At 32.2% G+C, this 23,786-nt stretch overlaps 1 protein-coding gene across 6 annotated transcripts in view; it reads right to left on the reverse strand.

The window, feature by feature from the left end:
- The window catches only part of Nedd4 (E3 ubiquitin-protein ligase Nedd4), a 314,193-nt gene that overhangs the window by 50,783 nt on the left and 239,624 nt on the right, over positions 1-23,786 (reverse strand). For all 6 annotated transcript variants that reach the window (XM_089589946.1, XM_089589950.1, XM_089589949.1 and 3 more), the window contains 4 exons: positions 8,540-8,598; positions 7,976-8,041; positions 7,576-7,805; positions 7,373-7,494 (listed from right to left, as the gene is read on the reverse strand). In XM_089589946.1, the coding sequence (XP_089446072.1) occupies positions 7,373-7,494; positions 7,576-7,805; positions 7,976-8,041; positions 8,540-8,598 (477 nt within the window). The remainder of the gene's footprint in view (positions 1-7,372; positions 7,495-7,575; positions 7,806-7,975; positions 8,042-8,539; positions 8,599-23,786) is intronic.

A 23,786-nucleotide genomic window follows, 5' to 3' on the forward strand; every position in this document is an offset into this window, starting at 1 on the left:
AATGCCAGCACTACCTTTTTTTCTGAAATTATAAAATAAAGATTTGGAAAGAGTTAAAACCAAGGCAGCAGCCCTCTGTTTCCAGCGAAAGGTGCTACTTGCTCGGGCGTCGCCAATCTCCTTCAGTCCCACCCTCAGAGACTGCCCTAGCGTTGTGTAAAAAGTGTGAGAATAACGATTCTGTGTGGTGAAAGTTTATGTAGGCAAACTGCAAGTGCCTCAGCACGACGAGAAGCAGACATACAATCCCACTACTGGAGCAGAGAACCCACAAAACCGAGCTGCGTGAACAATGCACTAAAAGTATCACCATGTAGCCTCCTAGGTGGTAGTAAGCCTAGATTAGTCAGCCCACTACTTCTTTTTTGTTTACAAGGCGTGCAGCCATATCAGATGTGATTACCCGGCATTATCCAGGCCATATCGTCCAGCTTTACTCGGCACCAGGCCCCCCGTGCCAGCCACAAAGAGGTCCCACCTCCCAGAACCCAAAACAAATCGTGAGTATACCTTTGTTAGTGTAGTAAGAGTGCAATGCCTGTATCTAAGAAGAATGTAATAACCGATGCTGACTTCTATACACGACGGGGTGCTTGTTTGTTGGCCCACCTCGGCTATTTTTATTGCACGCTACCCCTCACATATGAGAAGAGTGCCCCTATCCGCCATCTGAGAAGCGCCTGGTATGGAAAAACTAGCAAACGCACTAACCTGTAAGTGCTACTAAATGCTTGATGCTTACCCTAGCTGATAAGTAAGTGTACTTACGTAAACGAGCAAGGTCACTATCAGCTGCTAGAGCTGACGGCACTACCCAAACGGCTCTCTAGTTGCAGCCGCGACTCACGATACCTTTCACACTAAAAGAACGTGTTCTCCACTGTATCGTTCACCCCAGGGCAGTAATCACAACTAGGTGTTGGTCTTAACGCTATGTGGTGAAGATATGCGTTTAACTGTTCATGCCTTGGGAGGAGCTGGGTGAGATAATAATTAATCTCACCATGGATACGCTTATCCACAACAGCCTCGTCCCACTCTTACTTTTCTTCTAGTCAAGAAAAAAAAAAGTAATGTCTTCTTATAAATGCGGTGGGCTACTATGGATGACTACCACAGTTTTTTTATTTTATCTTTATATGTACAGTTAATGATATTTATACACATAATTGTATTATATCAAAAAACCCCATACATTTACGTAAAATAAAAAAAAAAATCTTTCATCTTATACTTAAATATGACACAAAAAATATAAAGTATAATTTTAAGTATGTTTAGTATCTGAAATTCGTTTATTTATGTGTAACTATAAAACAAATATATTTTAGTTATGGCTGGTATGCAAGAAATGAATATTCACATATTGTAAAAGGAAATGTTAAAATATAAAAACTGTTATTATTATTCTTATCTAGTACTCCTATGTTTTTTTATTAAAAAAATTTCTTAAATCATACGAACGGCTCCAAGGGAGGTTTGATCACCATCAAAGTTAGAATAATTAATATAAAGGATTCAGTTTTTTTTTTTTTATGTTTAAAGGGACTCAAAGCAGGGGGCGTAAGGGTTGTAAAGGAGTCTTGCAGAAATTAACTGGAGAGATTTTTGAAGCTTAAGACAAATTTGACTGAATAAAAATGATACGAAAGATGAAAAAAAATTTTTTTGGTCTTCTACAGAGGGGATGTCAGGGTTAGAAAATTATGCAGAGCGTAAAATATCCTGCGCTAAAAATCATACGATATTTACAATACTTATAATATTTCCTATTATTTAATAAAGAGATACAAGTTCTGATATATTTCTATACACACATACTCGATCAGAAATCGTAAGTCAGCAATAGCTGGGCACTACCTAGGCTGCCTAGTTAACCTATAAAAGTCCTAACGAGGCCAATATTCAGTGTTAGATGGCTCCGTGTAACGTTGCGATAAGTAGACTCTACATAGGCACCATTGTAAGGCACCCCCGTAAGGGACGTTAAGTCATTTTTCACATTAGGAATGTTTTTTTTTTTTTTTTCAATAAAACTGACTATTACTGTTATAAAATACGTATAGGAAAAACTTTCGTCATAAAAAACTTATTAATTCAGCACCTTAAAAAAACATCAATTAACTTTTTTCTAACTAATAGATGGTTATTACATCTTGGTGTTATATATAGAAAGAAAAGAAGCTGAAATCTTGTACTTAGGATTTTTTTTGGTTGGTTGTAAAGAGCACTTTTCTTTTTTAATAACTTTTTAACAATCATTCAACTAATTAGTTAACCTAGTCTTAGCAAAACACAATACAAGTAGTTTATGTTACATTACATTGACGTGTGTATATATGTATATACACAAACGCGTATACTAAACGCATACTCTGTGCTGCAGCTGCATACTAGTTTCTGCACGTCTGCAGTGTAAGGGGATATATCCGTGTATGGATTATATAGCTAGGCACTAGCTGGCGCCAACCTTACACCAGAGAGTATAGAATATACTCTTCTTGCATAGAAGACTAGAGTGGCCATTTTCACATCCACAGCTTTTTCTCTTGATATTTTAATTATGCCTCCGTATGGCAGGTGGCGTTGATGTTGGGGGACAACCTTCGAGCATATATACTCGAAGGGGACAACTGGATAACTTATCCATATATGCCGATAACCGTTACCTTCCGAGTAGCACGGCAGAATGACTTCTTATCACTTGCCAATACATTACTGAGTTTTGATGCGAATTTTTTGTAATACACGTCCAAAATATAATTCACTAAAAAATATCGGCAATGAAAGTATAAAAAAAAAAATTGTACCTCAATTCTTCTCAGCATGCATATGAAGAGTTTATGCAGGAGCACCTGAGTAGATTCTAAAATATCTCGTATTATGGTTGAACAGTCGTTGGCTCCATGGTTAATCTTTTGCTTTTAAACCCAAAGTTCTTAGGTTCAATGCACTTTTTTCTAGCTTTTTTTTATTTACTATTTTTTTTTTATGGTAAAGTAACGAAAAATTTTTAAAATTATTTTTGTGTCTACTATTCATTGAATAATCCATGAATTTCAAAAAGTTAGAATATTGATTATTGTTTTTCTTAAAAATCCCAGAATAACTTACTTTCCAAACCATTACTGTCTTACAATGAACATAAAATTATATTGAAAGAATTTCAAGCAAACTTTGAGTTAAGGAGTCTTTAATGAAGAAATCTATTTCATTACATATGGTTAAATATTTCTGTAGATTTTATTTATTGCACGGTTATTCCTAAATGAAACTTGTAAGTATTCTAATATTTTTTGACTTAATAAAATTTTTATTAAAAATAATGCAGAGTCACATCAATGTTAGTAATGACAATTCTTTTGAGTTAAAACATAGAATTAAATCAAGGTGCTCCTGCATAAGCTCTTCAAACGCATGTTGAGAAAAATTTAAGTTCAACTATTTTTTATACTTTCATCTTTCATCAATTATATTTTCGACGTTTATTACAATAGTTTCACATCAAAAGTTAGTAGTATATTCATCCAACTTTACAAATCCATAACTAATTTATTTTATAAATAACTTTGATACGACGTTCTCACTTACATTATGATTTACGATATACTTAATTTAAAATAGTAAAACTTTTGGAAATATCTATTTAAAGTATCAGAAAACTGTATAAATTAAGAAAAATGTTTTAACCATAAATTTTTTTACCAACGAAAAACAAGCATAAAGTCAGTGCTGTCCTTAAGAGCTTGTATTAGGAGTTTGAATTTTATTAGCAAAGAGTTTGAGGTTAAAAATATTAAAAAACTCCCACAGTTCACTAATAGACAATAGAAATAGTGATATTTAGGACTTACATAATGATTAAAATTATAAAAAACTTATATTTAAGAAATCTATCCCTACATCCCCCTCCCCGATCCCCATAGTACCTTAAGTTCTTATGTAAAATATTTAGACACCTAATACAAGTAATAGTTTCCAGCTTGTTTTTATCCAGGACTACTAAGAAATTAAAAATAGTTTTAAAAAAATCATATAAGCCGTTCTTAGTATGAATTAAAAGTCAGAAGTCTCATAAATAGCCATATACATTTCTCTAGGACTCTTTGTCCTGTAGGAATAAATGTTCAGATCATCTGTTAAAAATAAAAGTTCGCATGAACTTAAAATTAAAGGTGGCACTGCGTATGGCATATGGTTATAAGCGCCATTGAGTGTAGGAACATAATAAAACCATGTTATCATGGAACAGATTTGGTACTGCGTGAATCAGATGCTAGAATCAAGGCAATGGAATACATAGCTACATGTAGTACAATAGTTTCTCATGGAGAGGTTAACAGTTCGATCAAAGGCATTTTTTTGTCAAAATAAAACTCAAATAGCTATACAGGACCAATCTAAATGAGTATTTTTGGAGCTTGTAGGTAAAACCACATAGAAAAAATGATCTGAAATATGGAGAAATGGTCTAAAGAGTGACAAACAGCCTTTGAGTTAATATTATGAAAATTTATAAAAAGCGTGGGTCAATTGTAAAATTTAAAATAAATAAAAATGAAAATAACGGAGCACACAAATATTTAAAAATTATTTCGACAAAAAAATTTTTGGGTGGTCATCATGCTGCTTAAGGAGGGGTTCAAGCTCTTTAAATGACAAATAAGGTATGAAGTGTATTGAAGTAAAATTTTCCTCTACATTTGTTAATGAGGGGCATTTGAGGTGGGCAAATACAAGTTAATTGTCAGGTTTTTAAAAACCAAAATGGCAGGCGCAAAACGTGGGTTTCAATCGAGTGAAAAAAAAAATGAAATTTTTTCCCTGTTCAATAAGATGGAGATTTTTGAGATAACTGTTTTAAATTGTCTTATTTTAAACACAAATGATAAAAAATGAAGGACTTAAAATGACAGATTAGTTATGTCGACCAAAAAGTTTTTTTTTAATTCCTTACAAACAGGTCTTACTCTGAATTACTCATATAGTTTTTTTTTTTTTTTTTTTTTTTTTTTTTTTTTTTTCTTCATTTCCTTCAGCGTTATTGTTAACACTATGAATATAGCCGTATATGTATATTGGTAATATACGATTTATACTCATGCAGAATGCTTCGATGAGACGATAGATCAATAATGACAATAGCACATTAAGTACCAGAGAAATCAATTTAAAAAAAAAGTAATTAATCCAAAATGAGTTCTGCCGTTCACCTTCAGATTCTGCTACATATATACAATGTAAAGTCAGTATATAGTATTATGTGTGCATATTGTCGTATTCATTCCCGATTAGAAACAGTTGGTTGGCAACCGTACAGAATCATTCAGCCCAACTGCTAGGTACCGAATAATATTGCTGTCGGCCCAAAGGAGGGGCATGCGCAAATTCGACATGTTGCCCGACAATAGGCAGCCAAACATTCGGCAGCCGAAGGTGGCCCTAAATCTGCCCAACGTCGTTTGCCACTAAGTAGATGCATATATATCGTCATGTAAATCCATACACATATATATAGACGACGATTGTGCACTGTTTGTCCACGCGCTCTCTGTCTCCCTGACTCTCATGGTATCGGGCAAAAATACCATTATTAATTTTTATCTCAAAATTTTGTGCTGGTCCAAACAAAAGTAAAAGACCGAATCGATAGGAAATTTTTCACTCTACTATTTTTATTTTTATCCTGTTTTGTACAGTTTACGAGATATTTGCGGAATAAACTTTAAACACTATTTTAAGGGTGTTAAACAGAGTTTTGACGATTTTGACTCTTTTTTCCGTAATCTACGAGTTTGATTACGTATAATATCTAAAATATCACTTTGGAAATCAATTTTGATATTTAGAGGATTTTCTATCGGTCTAGCTATAGTGTGTTTTCATCTATAGATAGTATACTACTTCTCTCGGCACACTGCGTTCGGGCAGTCTTCGGGCCTACTTTGGCTACCGAATGTTTGGCTGCCTACTGTCGGGAACCCGTCAACTAAGGATTCGCGAAACTTTACGCTGACCCATGTATTCATAGGTAGCCACAAAAATTTATACTTATACATAGAGTTTATAAATTAACTTTTAAAGTTAAAATTCTTACAATTTTAATAATGTAGTATGTATTTGTATGTGTTGTATAATGTCAAGTTTGTAGTGGTCACTACTATCTGTTTTTGTCCCTGCATGCCAACTTAGCAGTCTTGGAGTCGGTCATTATTCTGAGAGAAGGTATAGAAATTATCTTTAGTCACCCTGTGTATTTTACTATGTACACTTTTTTTTAAAATAAGCTTTTTTTATTATAAGTATCTAACAAGTAAGAACTTTCTACAGTCTAATGCTTTGATTAATGTTTCATAAGTAAATTTAACAGTACTATGAGCGTTGTTGTTTACAACAATTAAAAACTAAAAAAAAAATTATGCAAATATTTATCACTATTCATCGGAGGGCTGGTGCGCAGATGCAGAGCTCTATTGATACATATACACTCTTGTTCTTAATTTGTATTTTTGCTTGAGACTTCGTGCCATTTTAGAGCTGGTTACTGTTATGTACTAAACTGATACCAGCGTAAATCCTTGTGTATTCTATGTAGCTCTTTGGGTCCTTGTCCTGGCACTACCTATCCAATATTATTTCTGTCTTCCTAACGTATAGGTTACACCTTAACAAGCACAACTGCCACAAGAATACAAGCTAATAAGTGTGCTGTTGCGACCAATAAGTTTGTCGTGAAATTCTAATGACTTCGCAGAAAACATACTACGAAAAATTGTCTACTGTGATTTAAAAAAAAAAAAAAAAAAAAAATGAAATTAATAAACAAAAATAACCCAGTTAAAGTGACTTTCCTTAAGATGGTTTGTAATTCTAGACATAATTATATTTATGTGATCACGTTATGTTTCATAAGTAGTATATAATCACTATTAATAATAATTTTCATTGTAAGATTGAACGTGTTTTATTGGCACTATTTCTTTTAACACGTGTGTTTTACTTGAGTAGGAATTAATTGAACTTAAATTAAATATCTTCCGAACACTTGCGCTTTTGTCAAAAAATAAATATATACCGCTTCAAATTTTGATACAGAACTAATTGATTCAAATTAAATTGAACGCTGAAAATACGACCACAATAGGATACGGAATAACGTATTGTACATAACTGATACAGCTTACCAGCATTAGTATCAAAGTTAGGTCAAAGTTCATTCACAAAACATAAAATTCGCATATATTAATTGCCATTTCAATAGGTTGATAACGTATTACTGTGTTTTATAATTTGTAGTACAGTTGGCCTCCAGAAATATACTATTTTTCAAAAAAGATTTACATAGTGATCATTAGAATAAGGAGGTACTTACCATCTAAAAGTTTGCCATGGTACACAGCCATGCCTGCTATGCGCCCAATAAATTTAAAATAGTTCAAATGTTCTTCATTGCACACGCCCGAAAATGGATTAATTTGCAAGGTATAATTATCCCTATTCATCAAGTAAAAAACGAATACACATTAACTCATAAATTATAGTGAGTTCTCAAACCTAATATTTGCATTTACTTACATGGCAGAATATTCGAATAAACCGTAGTACGGGTTAAACATTTCCTTAGACAACAGGAAAAACCATTCACGTGCAAGGCCACCATAATCGAGGCCTACTTCACCTTCAAATTCCACCCAAAGTTTTGTCTTAAGAATATCAACTCTATTTACAGAGCTTATTATACGATAAGAATCTTCTAAAATATTGTTGCGTCCAACTTTGATTTCAAATTTGTTTGGAACATTATTCTAGAAAAAAATGTACAAATTCAAGATCAATTTTTATAAGTTAAAGAAACAATACATCACTAGTTAATGACTAGGGTATTAATAACTTGTAAAATAAATAAATTATAAGCAAAACAAGTCTAAAAATTAATGAGTTTTCAGTGAAATACAAAACAAAAGCATGTACTTACTGGTTTCCGCAACTGCGACTTTAAATATTCATATTTACGTTTGTAATCTCTAGAGTATGGAACTGCCTGAAAAAAATTGACATTATACTTAGCTCAAACTGTTTTAGAAATAGTGATAAGTTTTAAATGCTTAACAAAATGTTTATAATTAATAATTAGTATCATATTTAGTTATTTACAATACATACCAAGCATAAGAAAAAAAAAAAAAAAAACGCAGTTTGCAAAAGCTATGTTAACCATTTGATTTTGAATTAGGACGAGCTTATTTAAAGATAGTAAAGTATTTAAATAAAATGATACTGAGTAATTCATGAATAAATTATAACACATTAAAATTACGTATATATACGTCGATCCTCAGTAGTAGATACAATTATTTCAAACAAAGTTAGTCATTTATACTTTAAAAACTATGGTAATGTTAGTACAACATAATAGTTACGATGTTTTTTATTAGTCCTCAAATGATTTTTGTTATACGTACAAAAGAGATAAATAATTGTCTTTTAAAGTAATTGTACAAATAGTTTTAATAAATGAATAAATAAGATTATTATTTACCGGTCCTGCTATTTGTGGATTTGACATTCGTGGATCTTCCCATTGAGTTGTTCGGGTGTCTGAAAACATGAAATACATTTAAGTAAATATCTATACATACAAGTTTTTAAGAAATATCTAAGCCATTTTTTTTAGTACGAAAACAATCAATTTGCATAAGCTACTGAATAAAGATAAAAAAAAGAATTTACATCTTAATATATATTGTACACTAACGATAAAATTTGCATGTGTGATCAATGTCATCTTTACAATAAAGAGCAAGGGCAGTAATATATAAAACATTTACTGTAAAATTAATTGAAAATATATCATCAAACAGTTTTAAACTACTAAAGAAACATAAAAGTTTTAGTATCGTTTTGTACATATCGTGTTGATTTGTGTACAAAAGGCAACAAAATTTGAGAAGGAGTACTAAGAAGTGCACCAATTAATAAACTTCATTAACATAGTTTTCGAAAAAAATATTAGCAAATGGTCAACAAGATTTTGTTAAATACATGATTCCACAGCCTTTTCCTACGTTAATTCAATACTTTTATTTAAAAACTGCATTTTTAAGCTAACAGAAAAATTTTCAAAAGCAGTACACTTTATTCATTATACTTCTGTGGTAACACCAGTAGAAAACAATGATTATATTACATATTATGAGTAATTTTTTAAGTTTAATGACAGACTCATTAAATTCAACAAAGGTAGTTGCGCCATGAACAGAAAAATTAATATTTCACCTCTTAATCCGTTAATGTTTTCAATTTAATTATTCAAATTAAATATTACATCACATCGTAATCAACAAACAGTCTGAAAAAGGGTTATCGTAATACAGTAAACGTCAAACATTTGTTTTATATGCACAAATAGTATTATTTGGTTACTTAGACTTAATAAATCAGTAAAACTATCGAGCTAGACTTACTGAAATTTTTGGTAATGGTTTTTATTATATTAAACTACAAAACACCTTTTTTCAAGCGATTTTACAAGAAACTCATCAAATTTGCAATGAAAACGTGTGTTTGAAAATAAATTAATTATGACCTCTACATAGTACATACCAACAATCATTATGTAAAACAAAAATATTAAGATAACCTAATTAAGAACCGATGAGATTGATGGTTTATATGAGAATGTAAATATTTATGATGACCCTAAAAAGTTCCAATGGTGATACTTCCAGCTATTCCTTATTATTATTCTGATGATAGAGCCAGCTACAGGTAGCTTGACTCTTACCCTCAGAGTCTCCACATACGGAGACCGTGCTGGAGGAAGGTATTTTGCGACGCTGACCAAAGAATATCTCGTCTTCGGGTCTTTCCTCTAATAACCAACTGTTCTCGTTGGTCAGGGAAATGGGCTTGAAAAATACCTTCTCTGTGGGTATGCCGTTAAGACAAACCACTGAGAAGGAGGTCGTTGTGGCTGCATGAACTTCTCAGGGTTCCCCAGGTTGCTATTGTAGCAAAATCAGTTTGACGTAAGTCGTTTGTCTATAGGCAGAGAGTGTCACCAATAGTAGGGATACCCAGCTGCACGACTCACAGCTCGATGCTTCAAGCACTGCCGGTGAACGACTGTGGTATTCGGTAATTTGCTCGGGGATATTATAACCAGACTTACTTAATTCTATTGTAGATAGCTTTGATTTCTCTTCTACGCCACCTAGCAGATTCTACTGAAGTTAAAGGAAAGCTAGAGTATTTTTGGAAAACTTTGAGCTAATTAATTGCTCAAATTTTAGTGTGAATGGTGAGATTCACAAATAAAATTTTATTTACGGGTACACGTAACATTTAATATCATCAAAAATATGAAACTTAAAGTTTCAATAAAAATGTTTTTCTTTAGTTTGTAATTTTCGCAATAACGTATAGGAACGGTCAGTGAGCAGGCCCAGATCAAAGGGCGCCAAAAAGGAAAGGCTCCAGCTAATGAAAATTAACTATGCAATGTTTATCTATATATTTACGCTAAATAAAGCTTTTGTAACACTGTATAGGCTTTACATTATTATACTTTCGTTATTTATAGAATATACTGAGAAATCCTAGATAAATGATTTTTGTGGTCCCTACTTGATAAGAATCCGTTTTTATAGACATTGAAGCACTTTATAAAAAAAAAACGTTCATTTATTTAAATCATCACTCTTTAAAGAAATTTTCTGATAGAACTTTTAAAAATGTGTTTTGTAAAAATAATCAAAATAAGCTTTTTTTAAATTAATATTTGATTTTTAAGGTAAAAATCACCCACGAATTATATTTAAACATACCGTTTATTGTCTACCTCTAATTATTAATTTTTTTTCATGAAAATTGCCTTAAATTTAAATTTTATCTTAAAAACATTTTAAAAAACTAAAGTACTTTATGTTGGACTAACTTCTAAGTACTCGTAACAGAAAATAAAGGTTTTCAAAAGATATGTAAAGTGAAGCGCGGTGGTTGACAACTGATCATTAGTTCTCTTGCTAAAAAACATGGAGAGTAACGATTTAACAAAATTTTTTGTAGTTATCAAGCAGTTGATCTGAAACTTCTAAAAATATGATTTAATTGTCACTCTCACACAGCACAAGATGAGATCCACAGGTGGACGTTAAATGTTCTACCGTTTTTGCACAATTGATTGTTTATGAAAAAGGTCTATTAAATGGTATGCAACAAGAGCTCCTTTGTTTTGTTCGGAGTTGTACTTTAGATCTCTTGTTGGAAAAAAATCAATTTTTGCAGTACATAATATGTAAAATTAGCACAAAGCTATAAAAAAACCACTCAAATACAAATATAATATTATCAATGATATAAAAGGTATCGTAATCAGACTTGTTTCACTAAAAAGCTCTGATTTTATTCTATATTGAGAACTTAAGATGATCTACGATATCTAGAAGCAGAAACCATTTCATTTTTGTTAACATCAATTTTTGCATGAATGTAATCGATTGGAATTTGGACATACTGCTCTTAAGCACCTGCAGTTAAATGTAAAATTATTTACCGCCTAAAAATACTAATTAATAAAAAATGTTATAATCATCACTTTCCTACAGTATAATTTTAACGTAAGTATCCAAAGAAAACGGCAAGTGCATTATTGAATTTACTTCAACGACTTAAGTTTATAATTAATAACAGATCATTTGTAGTATTAACTATTCGTAAATCAGACCTTTAAGTAATATTTTCCTAACTCAACTTATATTTTTAAGTTGAAGATGTTTTGAAATAATTAATAACACCGGCACACACACACAAAATTATTTTGTACTTTTGACCAGACCTACTTTTTACCACACTGTATTTCGGACGACGTGCTAAATCCCAATTTGAAGACCGTTTTGTCGAGTTGGCGATAGTTTTTTAGTAAATCGAAAAAAATGGCGAGAAATCGCAAAGAAATGTGAAAAATGGTAAAAAATCACGTAAGATAGCATTAAACAATGAGAAACAACGTTTTCTTAACCAGTTTGAGTATGTTTCTAACGTATTTGGAAGTCCTGAATCCAAATTTGAAGTCTGTTTGATTAAACTGACAACGGATTTCAAGGAAATCGTAGAAACTCGAAAACGGGAAAAATCGCTAAAAACCGCAAGATAACAATATGAAGTCCTCACTAAAATTTTTTTATTATTTCTACTAGTATTAAATTTCTAGGAGGCTTTTCAGCTTTTGCCACATCAGAGACCTTTTTGCTTTCAATTTGTTTGCTCTAACCGAACAGTGTGCGAGTTTTTCGTGTGGGTCCCTTGCAAAGTTTCCCCCAGACGACTAGATCATCCATCCTAATGAGTACTATTTATAGGGCGCAGCGATTGTCTCCAGCACACCCCAGCTGTTATGAAGTTTAATGACAAGATGTTTTCCAATACATCATCTAAACTCGCTGAACCAATCTTTTTACAACTGACAGTGACTTTTACCTGGTGAACTGGCCAGGTGTTGGCTTTTCTTCGAAAAGAAAGCCCCTGGAGGTCCATACATTACCAGAAAAATCGACTATTGGTTAAAGAAATCGGATAAGTGGCTTTTTCGGCATCATGGGCACTCATCCCATCGAAAAAGGCCGAGAAAAATATCTCTAAATTATGCTGGTGGGCAAGTGCGTTCAGTAAGTAAAGCAGCTTTTAAAGCTTCGTGGATATCTTTAGGGTTCGAAAGTGCTATACTTAATTTCAACGAGTCAGGTAAGCCGTTAATAAACGTTTGTAGTGCTAATTTTTCAAGTTGTGGTTTCTGTGTCGTCTTTAGTTTATCATATTCAATTCAGTCAAAAGGGCTGTTAAGATAGTTTCTGTGAGTGGAATTATTCTATGATAAGAATTTCGAACTGTTTCGTTTTGTTTCATTGTAGCATTTAAAAGTTCTGCCTATTCATTATACGATTTCGTTGGTGAAAATTTTTGTTTTAGATGTTCTTTCAACTGCTCAATTGATGCAAAAGTAGAACCTATTAAATTCTCTCGAGCTTTGCCTTTACGTCTAGAAATAACTGTCCGAATGTACATAGGTTCTTGAGCGGCTGTTATTAGAGTTCATACATTTTCTACGTCTTGTAAAAAGTCTTTTGAGGGAATCGAGTATCCGTCATAAAAAGGTATGTGTTGAGATGCTTGATTTATGCACATTAATGAATTAGTCGCACTTAATCTTTGTAAAACATTTAAAAACTTTTGTACAAGAGAGTCATCAACTTACGAGTTTTCTCCACTATTACCAAGCATTATTTTATTTTTTTTTTTTTTCTTATTTATTCATAAATAATTAACTTAAATAATAACAATGTTTTTTTTTTTTTTTTTTTTTCGACCAAAACTAAGATTTGAAGAACAGAGAAGGGATGCCAATTTGTTATGATCAGACTTATTTAAAGTATGGTCTTGACTGTTTTATTTTAGTGTTATTCGTGGGTCACTTAGGATTTAGCTCGTGAGCTTTATTTGTTCTTTTTAGTCAAGTAAAAAATAATTATTTAAATAATATGGATGATTTTACTTAATGTTTAATTTTTAATTCATTTCTTAAAACAACTCAAAACAGTTATTTTCTTGGATAGAGTCCATTCAGATCACCTTAACAAGATTCTGATATTAATTATATTACTGATAAATAACTTACATCTATCACTGATTGTTGTTACTACTGCTTCGGAGTTCTCTTATGTTTCAGTGTTTTCTTAAACTACACGAATGAATTCGTGGCCTGTAAGATGTTGCGGTTTCTGCTTTCTCTGCTATCACCAGAACCACCTTCGGCGGGCCTCCTTCGTTGTACCTCGTTCCTTAGCGTAGCCCGATATTATTTATGCTCTCGAACTGTACCCGAGTTGCCTCAGCCAACACGTTATGCCTTACGTGTATAAGGTACTCGCGAGTCACGGGAGTCAAAAGTAGACTAAAACTTTAGAGGACAGGTGGCGATGGTCTTGATGGTGAGTTTTCATAGCGTCAGAGCGAGTAAAAAAAGCCTTTGGTTTAATTAGATTAACCAATGAGCGAAGTTCTTGCAGACTGCGTTGACAGCAAAACAGTAGGCTTGCACGATGATGTTATATGTTGTGATCTCATATATTGGGAAATAACAATACAACAGTACCAATCGCATTTTTCTGACAAGTGCGATTGAGTTTTTTGGGTCAGTGATGATGAAAGCTTGCATCAGCAATAAAAGAACGCTGAATACAAGTTCAAGTGTGACAGTAAGTTTAGAAATTGTGAAACTAATTCTTTTGGAGATGTTACAATAAATTTTGAATATAATGAAATAATGTGTTAATTACAATTTTTTAAATTGGTTAACGTAATTAGAAGTGGATAATCATTGCGCAAGTAAATTATTCATTCATACATATGATACGCTATATGCATTCATACATATAATGTACCATTTTAATATATACGTGCATTCTTACAAAGGGGCTGGCTGTATTATATGTCAGAATATTATGAAACATTTATCTTAAAGCTATTACACACACGCATATAAGTGACGAATAAGCTTCTCTTGTCATATGAGCTTGCTGTATAATAATAATACGTCTTGTCTGAATTTGACGGACGGATAACGTTTTTAGTTATAATATGATTCGTCTGTATCAACTGAGGATGTAACAAAAAATAGGTAAAAACGGTATGAAAGTATACAAACGAGCATAAGATAGTCCAAAAAAAGTTTTTCTAAATGAGACTAATATTTTTTTCATGCGTTTCGATAAGAGAGGTTGAAAAAAAATTTGTTAATACATGTAAAATGACATCTTTTTTTTTTGTTTCTTTTACATCTATTTTCTTTTGTTGTAAGCTTTTTTTTCAGAAGGATTCCTTTTTCTTTTATTCTGATTCTGATTTATTCCTCTTTTCAGTGTTCAATAAAAATCTGTCATCATGTAGATGTCCTACTTTTCTTGATAACGATTCTCCATTTTCTGAATATCTCGATGAAATAGATTTCCTCGTTCTTCACCGTAGTTTCCAAGGTTTTTAGGAAAGTAATTAAAGTGTAAGGATAAAAAGTGCAATTCGAAACTCATTCAGCAACCTGATTGTGTGTATACTATTTAATTACATTTTAGTAATCCTTACCCTTGTTATTTCCTAAAAGGTTTTAAGGAGGATTCTTGAAACTTAGCCATGGTGCTTTTTCAATGTCATTCATTTTCGTAACAAAAATTTCATCTTGGAAAAGAGTATAAATTTGGGGACCATCGAGAATGCCCACCTTTTTGCAGTACTTACCGCAGTAAATTAAATTTGTTGTTAAGAGGAACTAACGCTTACGTTTATTGTAATAGAAAAAATTAATTCCGAAAGTTGTTCACGAAAGATAAAGAGAATTCATTGATTTTTTGTTCAGACGCAAATGAGTTGGTGGATAAATTGAAACCGAATATTTATAACAATGAAGAGTAGAAGTTTTGTATTGATTTATCAGAACGAGATCTTCAACTGTTCTACTTCACAACGGAAATGAATAGCCACCTACTCCAATAGCACACTCGACAAAGCTTAAAAAGACTTATAAAAATTTGCAAATAGTATTTTAGAAAACTAACTATTCGGAACATCAATGGAAAAATTGTAGGGATTTGAAAATATCAACTATGGTCCCTGATCAACAGTCAGGTTTCACAAAAAATCCTTGTTTTTCATGTTTATGGGACAGCAATGATACAAAGAATCATTCCATTCAGAAAGAATCGTAAAAAAAGAGAGTTTTATCCAGGATTAAGAAACATAAAAAACAAACCATTGATTGGTCCTCCCAAAATTTTGTTACCACCACTATACATTAGACTTGGTCTTATAAAACAGTTTGCCGAAGCTCTGGACAAATATGGCACCTGTTTTAAATATAAAAGAGAAAAATTTTCTGCGGGTAGAAATGCAAAAGTAAAAGCGGGTATTTTCGATGGTCTCCAAATTGGTACTCTTTTCCAAGATGCAATTTTCTTGACGAAAATGAATGACATTATAAAGGCACCATAACAAAGCTTCAAGAATACCTCTCAAAACTTTTTTAAAAATAACAAGAGTTAGAATTACTAACATGTAATTAAAGAGTTGTTGAAAAATTTTCAACAATAAGGTTGCTTGATGCGTTTCAAATTGCACTTTTTACACTTTCACTTTAATAACTTTCCTGAAAACCTTGAGAACTACAATGAAGAACAAGGAGAACGATTTCATCAAGATATTAAGGAAATGGATAATCAGTGTCCAGGGAGGTGGGGACATCAACATGATGGCAGACTTTTGTTGAACACTCAAAAGAGAAATAAATCAAAATGAAAATTAGAAAAAAAGGAATCTACTATACAGGCCGTTTTAAGTAAAAAAGTTTGCTACAAAAAAAAAAATAAAAAAAATAAATAAATAAAAAAACATGTTTCATATTGATAAAATGCATTTCAAGTTTATTATTAACCATGATAATATCTTCTTGTCATTTTGCAATGTATTAACAAATTTTTGTTTAACTCTTCTAACAAAGACACATACAAAAAAATTTTAGTCTCATTTAGAAAAACTTTTTTCCGACTTCCTTAAGATCTTTTGTATATTTTCACACCATTTTTCGCTATTTTTGACTGATTTTCACCACATCTGTAAATAGCAAAATGTAACGTACAATATGCTGGGTATATCAAACTGACTCCCTCTGGTAACAACGAGGCTATTCTAGCAGAGGGCACCGAAAATAGGGGAAGAAGGGGATATAAGGCCCAGCGAGCCTCAAATCACGGCAGAAGGCAGTCAGCAAACGGGCAGTCGGGCGTTACCAAAGCAAGAGAACGGGCGATAATAAGAAAGGACACGACAAGCCTTAAACGGCAACACACGCTCGGTTTGGCCTTATAAATGTGGTACCTGGAATAAAAGTCTTTAAGAAATTAAGTATTAATCATTATTGCGACGCACCTCCTTACCAATCTGTTTCCCACGTAACAGTTTTGTGCTAAGTGTGGGGTCTGGTAGGAGTCGGAATTTTTTATTTTTTTTATATTACCCGTTTCAAAAATTCCGCCAAAAAGCATACATAGTGCAGTAACACGAGAATACGACGATTACAACTCGAGAAGCCAAAGAGCTAATAAAGGACAACAGTTCCAATCATATTCTATTAGCAGCGATGACAACAGCCCGGAAGCCAACAGGACTAGAATACCAATTGCAGATAATCACAGGATCAAGGAGATAAGCAGCGAGTGCTAAAAAGAAATGATTTCCAAAATTTCATTCTTATTGCTGTACATATCGACGAGCACGTGAGTACATTTGTGATAAAATAAATTTTATTACTCACTCCCGAGGCAAGATAAAGGGGGCACTTATTAGGCGAAGATAAAGTTGTGACCCCCCACACAATTTTTCTTGTCCCCCCACAGCCCCCCACCGACCCATTACACTATTTTTCTTGTCTCTTAAAGCCTTTCCACACCATTTTTTTTGTCCCCTTACAACTTTTTTCTATTAAGTATAAATTACCCCTACTAACAATAAATTTTAATTTTACTTAATTCTAAAAATATTTATTTTCATCGATTTCTCCACACCACCAAGGAGGCAAATAGATGAAAAATAAGAAAATAAAAGATTACTTATTTTATCTGCTATTCTTACATATAGCTCATGGCTCGAAATATTTTTTACTGGAAACATAAAATTGAGTCGTATTTTTTTGTCTCCAAGCAATAAACTAATAGTGAGTTGTTCTAAGAGCGACATATACAATGATTATTAAGCCAAAGAACGATGAATCCTTAGAAAAAATTAATAATTGAAGTAAATTAATGCATTGCAGTTAATAGAGAAAAATAATTATAGTTAAAATAATTGCTGAATAAACTTGATACAAATATGAAAATTTTCCCTTTATACTAACAGCTCAGCAAGATAACATATATTTCTAGAGGCAAAACAAAATGATTACAATCACTCTAAATCATAATTAATTTAATAACGCATTACTACTTAGTTAATAACAGTTTATGTTTGTAATAAGAAGTATAATACATCACGTTTAACCTATTTAAAAGTTTTTTAATAAAATAATATTTACTTACTCCATTTCCATTTAATATGTGTATTTTAATTCTTAAAAATTTTAAATATTAATTTAAACAGAAATTAACTTAGATGTATTGTATAATGGGGAATTTTATTTAAACAAAATATATGGCAAAAGTATAATAAAAAATTATTTTTATTGAACAGGAGAATAAATATGATACGGACTAAAACGAACTTTTCCCTTATGACAACACGTTGATTTTTTTCTTTCTTTTGGCCAAAATGTTGCTGAACAATTCATGCACTTATAACTTATTTCACCATAAAACGCAGGATTTACTAATAAATCATTATTTTTATTAAGAGTACTATTCAGAAATTGATTTAAATTTTCAATATTAAATGTATTATTACTCCTTTAAATTCAGTTTTTTTTTTGTTTTTTTTTCTTCAAAAAACGAAAAATTTCGTAGTTCCCTTTTGATACCAGTATTTTCATAACACAATTACTTAAATGTACCTGAATCCATACTTCCTGAGAAATAAAGGTTCAATTTCCAATCATGTGGACAATCACCAAAATATAACATGTTTATAGAGTTCTGAATAACAATTGTAATGTGTAGATTTATTATATTCACAAAACTTTGTATTTCAATTGACGTACCGTAAGTCCCTGAGTTATTCATTATTTCAAAATAATTTTCGGAATTCTTTACATTTTTAAAATATTCATTTCCAACAAGAAAATCAACGTAAAAGTTCCATTTGTACATGACATTTTAAACTATCATTAATCTTGGTCTAGAATGAAGATAGTCTTTATTGTAAAAAAAAGAGAAAAAACTTTGAACAATCCATAGCCATCTGTTTGATATAAACTATTATCTAGTGAGTTTTTGAAATGTTTAGGCTCAGTATGATTACTCATTGAATTGTCAACTTCTATTTGAATATTGTTTTTATTCTTTGAGGATTTGAATTTCTTATTTTTAGAAAAATTTTCTTCTGAATAATAATAATCTTTTATTATATTATATTATCAGTAGTTTTTTCATCAAATTCGTTTTTTGGATATGTATTATTGTTAAGAAATTAGTTTAAATTTCTTTTTTTATCAATACTTTACTCATTATTCAAACAGATTTCTTTTTGTTTTCCGAATGACTTTTGCAAGCTTTTATTAATTAAACGTTTTGAAGGATTCTATAAATCTAATATATCATAATGACCAGAATCAATTTTTCCAAAAAAAAATAATGTTTTTTCAGAAAGTTTCACCCAAAAGAATCACCCGATAATTATCCTAAAGAAACATTTTTAAATAAACTGTCTCATTTTATCGATCCCATGGTATTTTCATTATTTTTTCCCTCAGGAGATTTAAGATGGAGTACCAGTTATTTTAAAAATTACTTAAATAAGAGCGAAAAACTAACTATGTTACAACATTATTCTTACAGACTGTCTTACAGACCAAATGAACAAAATTTTAATTCATTATTATACGGGGGACGGCTGACACAACAATTTTTTTTTTCATTCTTACATTATGATTGAATGTAACCGTTTAAATTATTTAAGATATAATCAAAAAAATTCAAAAATAGAATGTTATCAAGATTTATTAGATGAAATTTAATATGGCATCCAACATTTCTAAAAATTTTGAGACAAAGGAAAAAATTGGAAATCTTTTTATACTTCCATCTACATACATTAGAAGTCCAAGATATATGCAGAAACATTATCAAGATGCAATGTCTATGATGAGAAAATGTGGTAGATCAGATTTATTTATAACAGTAACATGCAATCCTAATTGGAAAGAATTAAAGTTGATTTTATTAAAATTTTCTAAAAATACAACACCAAATAATATTCCAAACTTAACTGTTAGACTATTTCGCTTGAAATTAATGTCAGTTTTGGATGACATCATTAAAAATGATACATTCGGTAAAGTATTAGCATACGTGTATACCATAGAATTTCAAAAACGTGGTCTACCTCATGCACATATTTTAATAACTTTGCATACTGATAGAAAAATTGTTACACCTGAACAAATTGATGCAATTATTTCAGCTAAAATTTCTTCTGGTAATACGAAGCTCACAAAATTGGTGATTAAACGCATGCTTTATGGACCTTATACAGAACAAAGTCCTTGTATAATTGATGAAATATGTACAAAAAATTTCCCCAAATCTTTCACAAACGTAACCTTATTTCGAACAAATGGTTACCGTGAATATAGAAGACGAAATAATAAATCCGAACAACATGTTTATAAAATTTGTAGAAAAGATGGAATTTTAGTAGATAATTCAATGGTCGTACCGTATAATAAATTTTTGTTAATGAAATATAAATGTCATATTAACGTCGAATTCCGTGCATCTATTCAAAGCATAAAATATATTTATGACTATATACATAAAAGTAGTTACAGAGCATACATCAAAATTCAAAAATTAAAAGACCAAGATGAAGAAATATTCGATGGAATTAATAGTTACGTTGATGCTAGATATGTAGGTCCAATGGAAGCAGCTTGGAGATTACAAGAATTCTTAATCTGCGGTAGAAGTCATACAGTTGTAAACTTAGCTGTTCACCTTGAAAACAAACAAAAACTTGTATTTGAAGAAAATAATACATAAACTGTTATTGATAACTACGAGACACAGTTAACATCTTGGTTTAAATTAAATTAACATGATGACTTTGCAAAATCCATAAAGTATGTGAACATTTCAGAATACTTCATTTTCAATAATAAATTAAAAATTTGGCTAAGAAGGAAAAATATAATAAAAAATATTGCAATTATGGCAATTTTTTGCTTGGTTTTTAATTTCAGAAAAAGTTCAAGGTAATAAAATATGGAAACTCATGAAACAAAGCATACAAATCAAAATTTTGAATGTGATATTTGTAATATAATTATAAAATCAAGAAATCATTTCACAAGACATAAAAGAACATAACTTTGGAAAAAAAATAAAATGCTATATTTGTCAGAAAGAATTTAAAAGAGATACACATTAAAAAAGACACATAAAAACACATAATCCACATAATGGAGATATTTGCAAACATCACGGAGAGTTCCAAAAAAAACTCAACGTGCCATAATAGTACCTCCTGGGTAGTGTGGTTATTTACTGATAAATATATAACAAGTGCTTAACGATGTAGATCAAAAACTCTTCTTCCTCACGAAATTCTGGGCACCAACCTCTCCCCACTAACAGATGAAATTTAAAGACTCTCCTTTTAAGTTAGAACAGTAGGGGGTTAGCGCGCGGAGCGCGCAGGGGGGCAAAGCCCCACTAGTGTATATATATATATGTATATATATATATATATATATATATATATATATATATATATATATATATATAAAGAAAGAAAAAGTAAAAAAAATTATTCATCTCGTCAACATAACCCATGAGTCGGAAAGCAATAACGATGGACCGGGTAATATGATAAGCAACATGTACAGGCCAGATTTTATTAAAAAACAGCGAAAGGAAAACATGAAGGCATACATGTTGAAATTGGAGCTCAAACCAAAGTGGATGAGAAACTTGATACCCTTGGCGAAAAAACTAAGGCTATAGTAATGGGCTTGTTTTCTAAGACCAGAGCAAAGTTAAAGAAAGCACAGGAAGTGGGTGCGCAACACATGGCGGTCACAAAGACTATTTGAAATTTGTCACCGACAAGTAAGGATCCCAATGACATATCTCGTGATACAGAGGTTAACATAGAACTTATGCTATGAACAAAGAAGCGGGTCTTTTTTTTTGGCGAATGAGCCAGCGAGCGAAATATGAGAAGAACTAAAAAATGCTCGAACAGACAAAACAAATATGTTATGGATACAATGGGGCATGCTAGAGAAACCAGAGTGGCTGAATTCCATTGCATTCTGTTACGAATACAAAGAGTCAAGAGACCCCAGAATACAAGACTTACATAATTAACAGCTACGGGACATAATAAGAAATATGAAAGAGGAACTCGAAAAAATGAAGGGAGCCGCGTTTATGGTAACGGTACCACCACTAACTGATAACTACATAAGTTGGGCCGATTCTGATGCAAAAAGGAATAGACTACGGGGTTACATAACACCTACCATGGCTCAATGTACAGAAGATACGCACGCTACACATAACCATAACCACCCACGCAGACTGCAGAACGAGCAACAAAACATTCTGCCCACGCTCAGCCATATAATATGACGGGTAACATCCCGTACTTCGACGGGGACCCTGTCAATCTACCGTTGTTTGAGGGAATGGTGCAAACAGTTGCACAAGCAATAGGACCAGAAAACAAATTTTTTTTTTTGGCACCCTCACGAATAGACTGAAAGGAAAAAGCAGCGGAACATTTCGCTCCAAGATTAACGCAGTTTAGAACAGTTGAAGAGTTCATTCAAGAGCTATCAAATAGATACTGCAGCTTTAACAAAGCGGGCTAGCTCATGGAAAAATTAAAAATAATAATACAAGACAGCGAAGCAATTAATGACTACAGCGGACGAGTACAACAATTTTATAATAGATTAACAATGGTGTACGATTCAAACCCATAGTTTCTCTAAGTCAAAAACAGATGCTGAATGTAAACTTGGAATCCAAGGCGGTGAAACAATTTATATATAGATTACTTCCAACTTTTAGTTGGAAAATAGCAAGTTTAAACCCAGAAACACTACGGCAAGCAATCATAGAGGCATTAAAAATCGAGAGTGACCTTAGTTTAACGGCATTCAAGGGATAACGGAAGAGAACTAAAGAAAAATTGCAATTATTATCAGAAACTGGGACACTATGCGGGAGACTGACACTTATGCAAGCAAAACAGAGAGGAAGAGGAGAGACGGTGAAACGAGGGGCATAATCAACCCATAAATAATACCTATACCAACAGAAATGCCTATAATTATGGGGGTGGAAATGATAACTTTCATAACAATAATTATAATAATTATTATAAGGGCTATTACAATGACCCAACGAAGCCTTATAACAGGAATAATGGTTACAATGAAAGGTATAATAATTACAACCACAGAGGTAATAATTATTACGAAAACTACGGTAAGGGTGACTCGTATAATAGTTACAGCAGGGATACATTCAACCGTTATGGAAACGGCTACAAGAATCAAGATAGTGGAGACGGGTATAGCAGGGATTTAGTTGGGAACAAGCCACCACAGGATAGGGGTCCACAGCAGCGGGGAAACGGCGTATAAGCCCCTAAAACTAAAAGAGATTCACCTGCAGGTTAAAACTTGCAAGACGTTCGGCGTGATCCCCAAACGTCGAATATGAATTAGAGAAAGAGACGGAGAGAAGCGTATTCAGCGAGGAATAATGTGCAAGAGAGAGGCCATAGAAGGCAGAGCAAAAAATAGTGGAGGCAGAAACGCACAAAACAGACCAAGTACTTACGATGCGCAGACAAGAATAGAACGTAATACTGCCTAGTGCGAAGACACTCCTACCCAACGGGAGGCAGACGCACGAGAAAGGGCAAGGAGGGCCCGCAAAAAGCGTAATCGGATAGAGGCACTGGGCACACATGTAGAGAATGACGAACCCAGGCTTTCAGAGTGTGACAAGGAAATAGAGCGGCGTCCCAAAATGACTATAAAACTCGCGGAAACAGGGTATATGCCACCATCGGTCCAGTTA

The sequence above is a fragment of the Copidosoma floridanum genome, unplaced genomic scaffold, assembly GCF_036245765.1.
Source record: "Copidosoma floridanum isolate Cflo_tuat_1 unplaced genomic scaffold, Cflo_Japanese_pri ptg000011l, whole genome shotgun sequence".
NCBI classification, from domain to species: Eukaryota; Metazoa; Arthropoda; class Insecta; order Hymenoptera; family Encyrtidae; genus Copidosoma; species Copidosoma floridanum.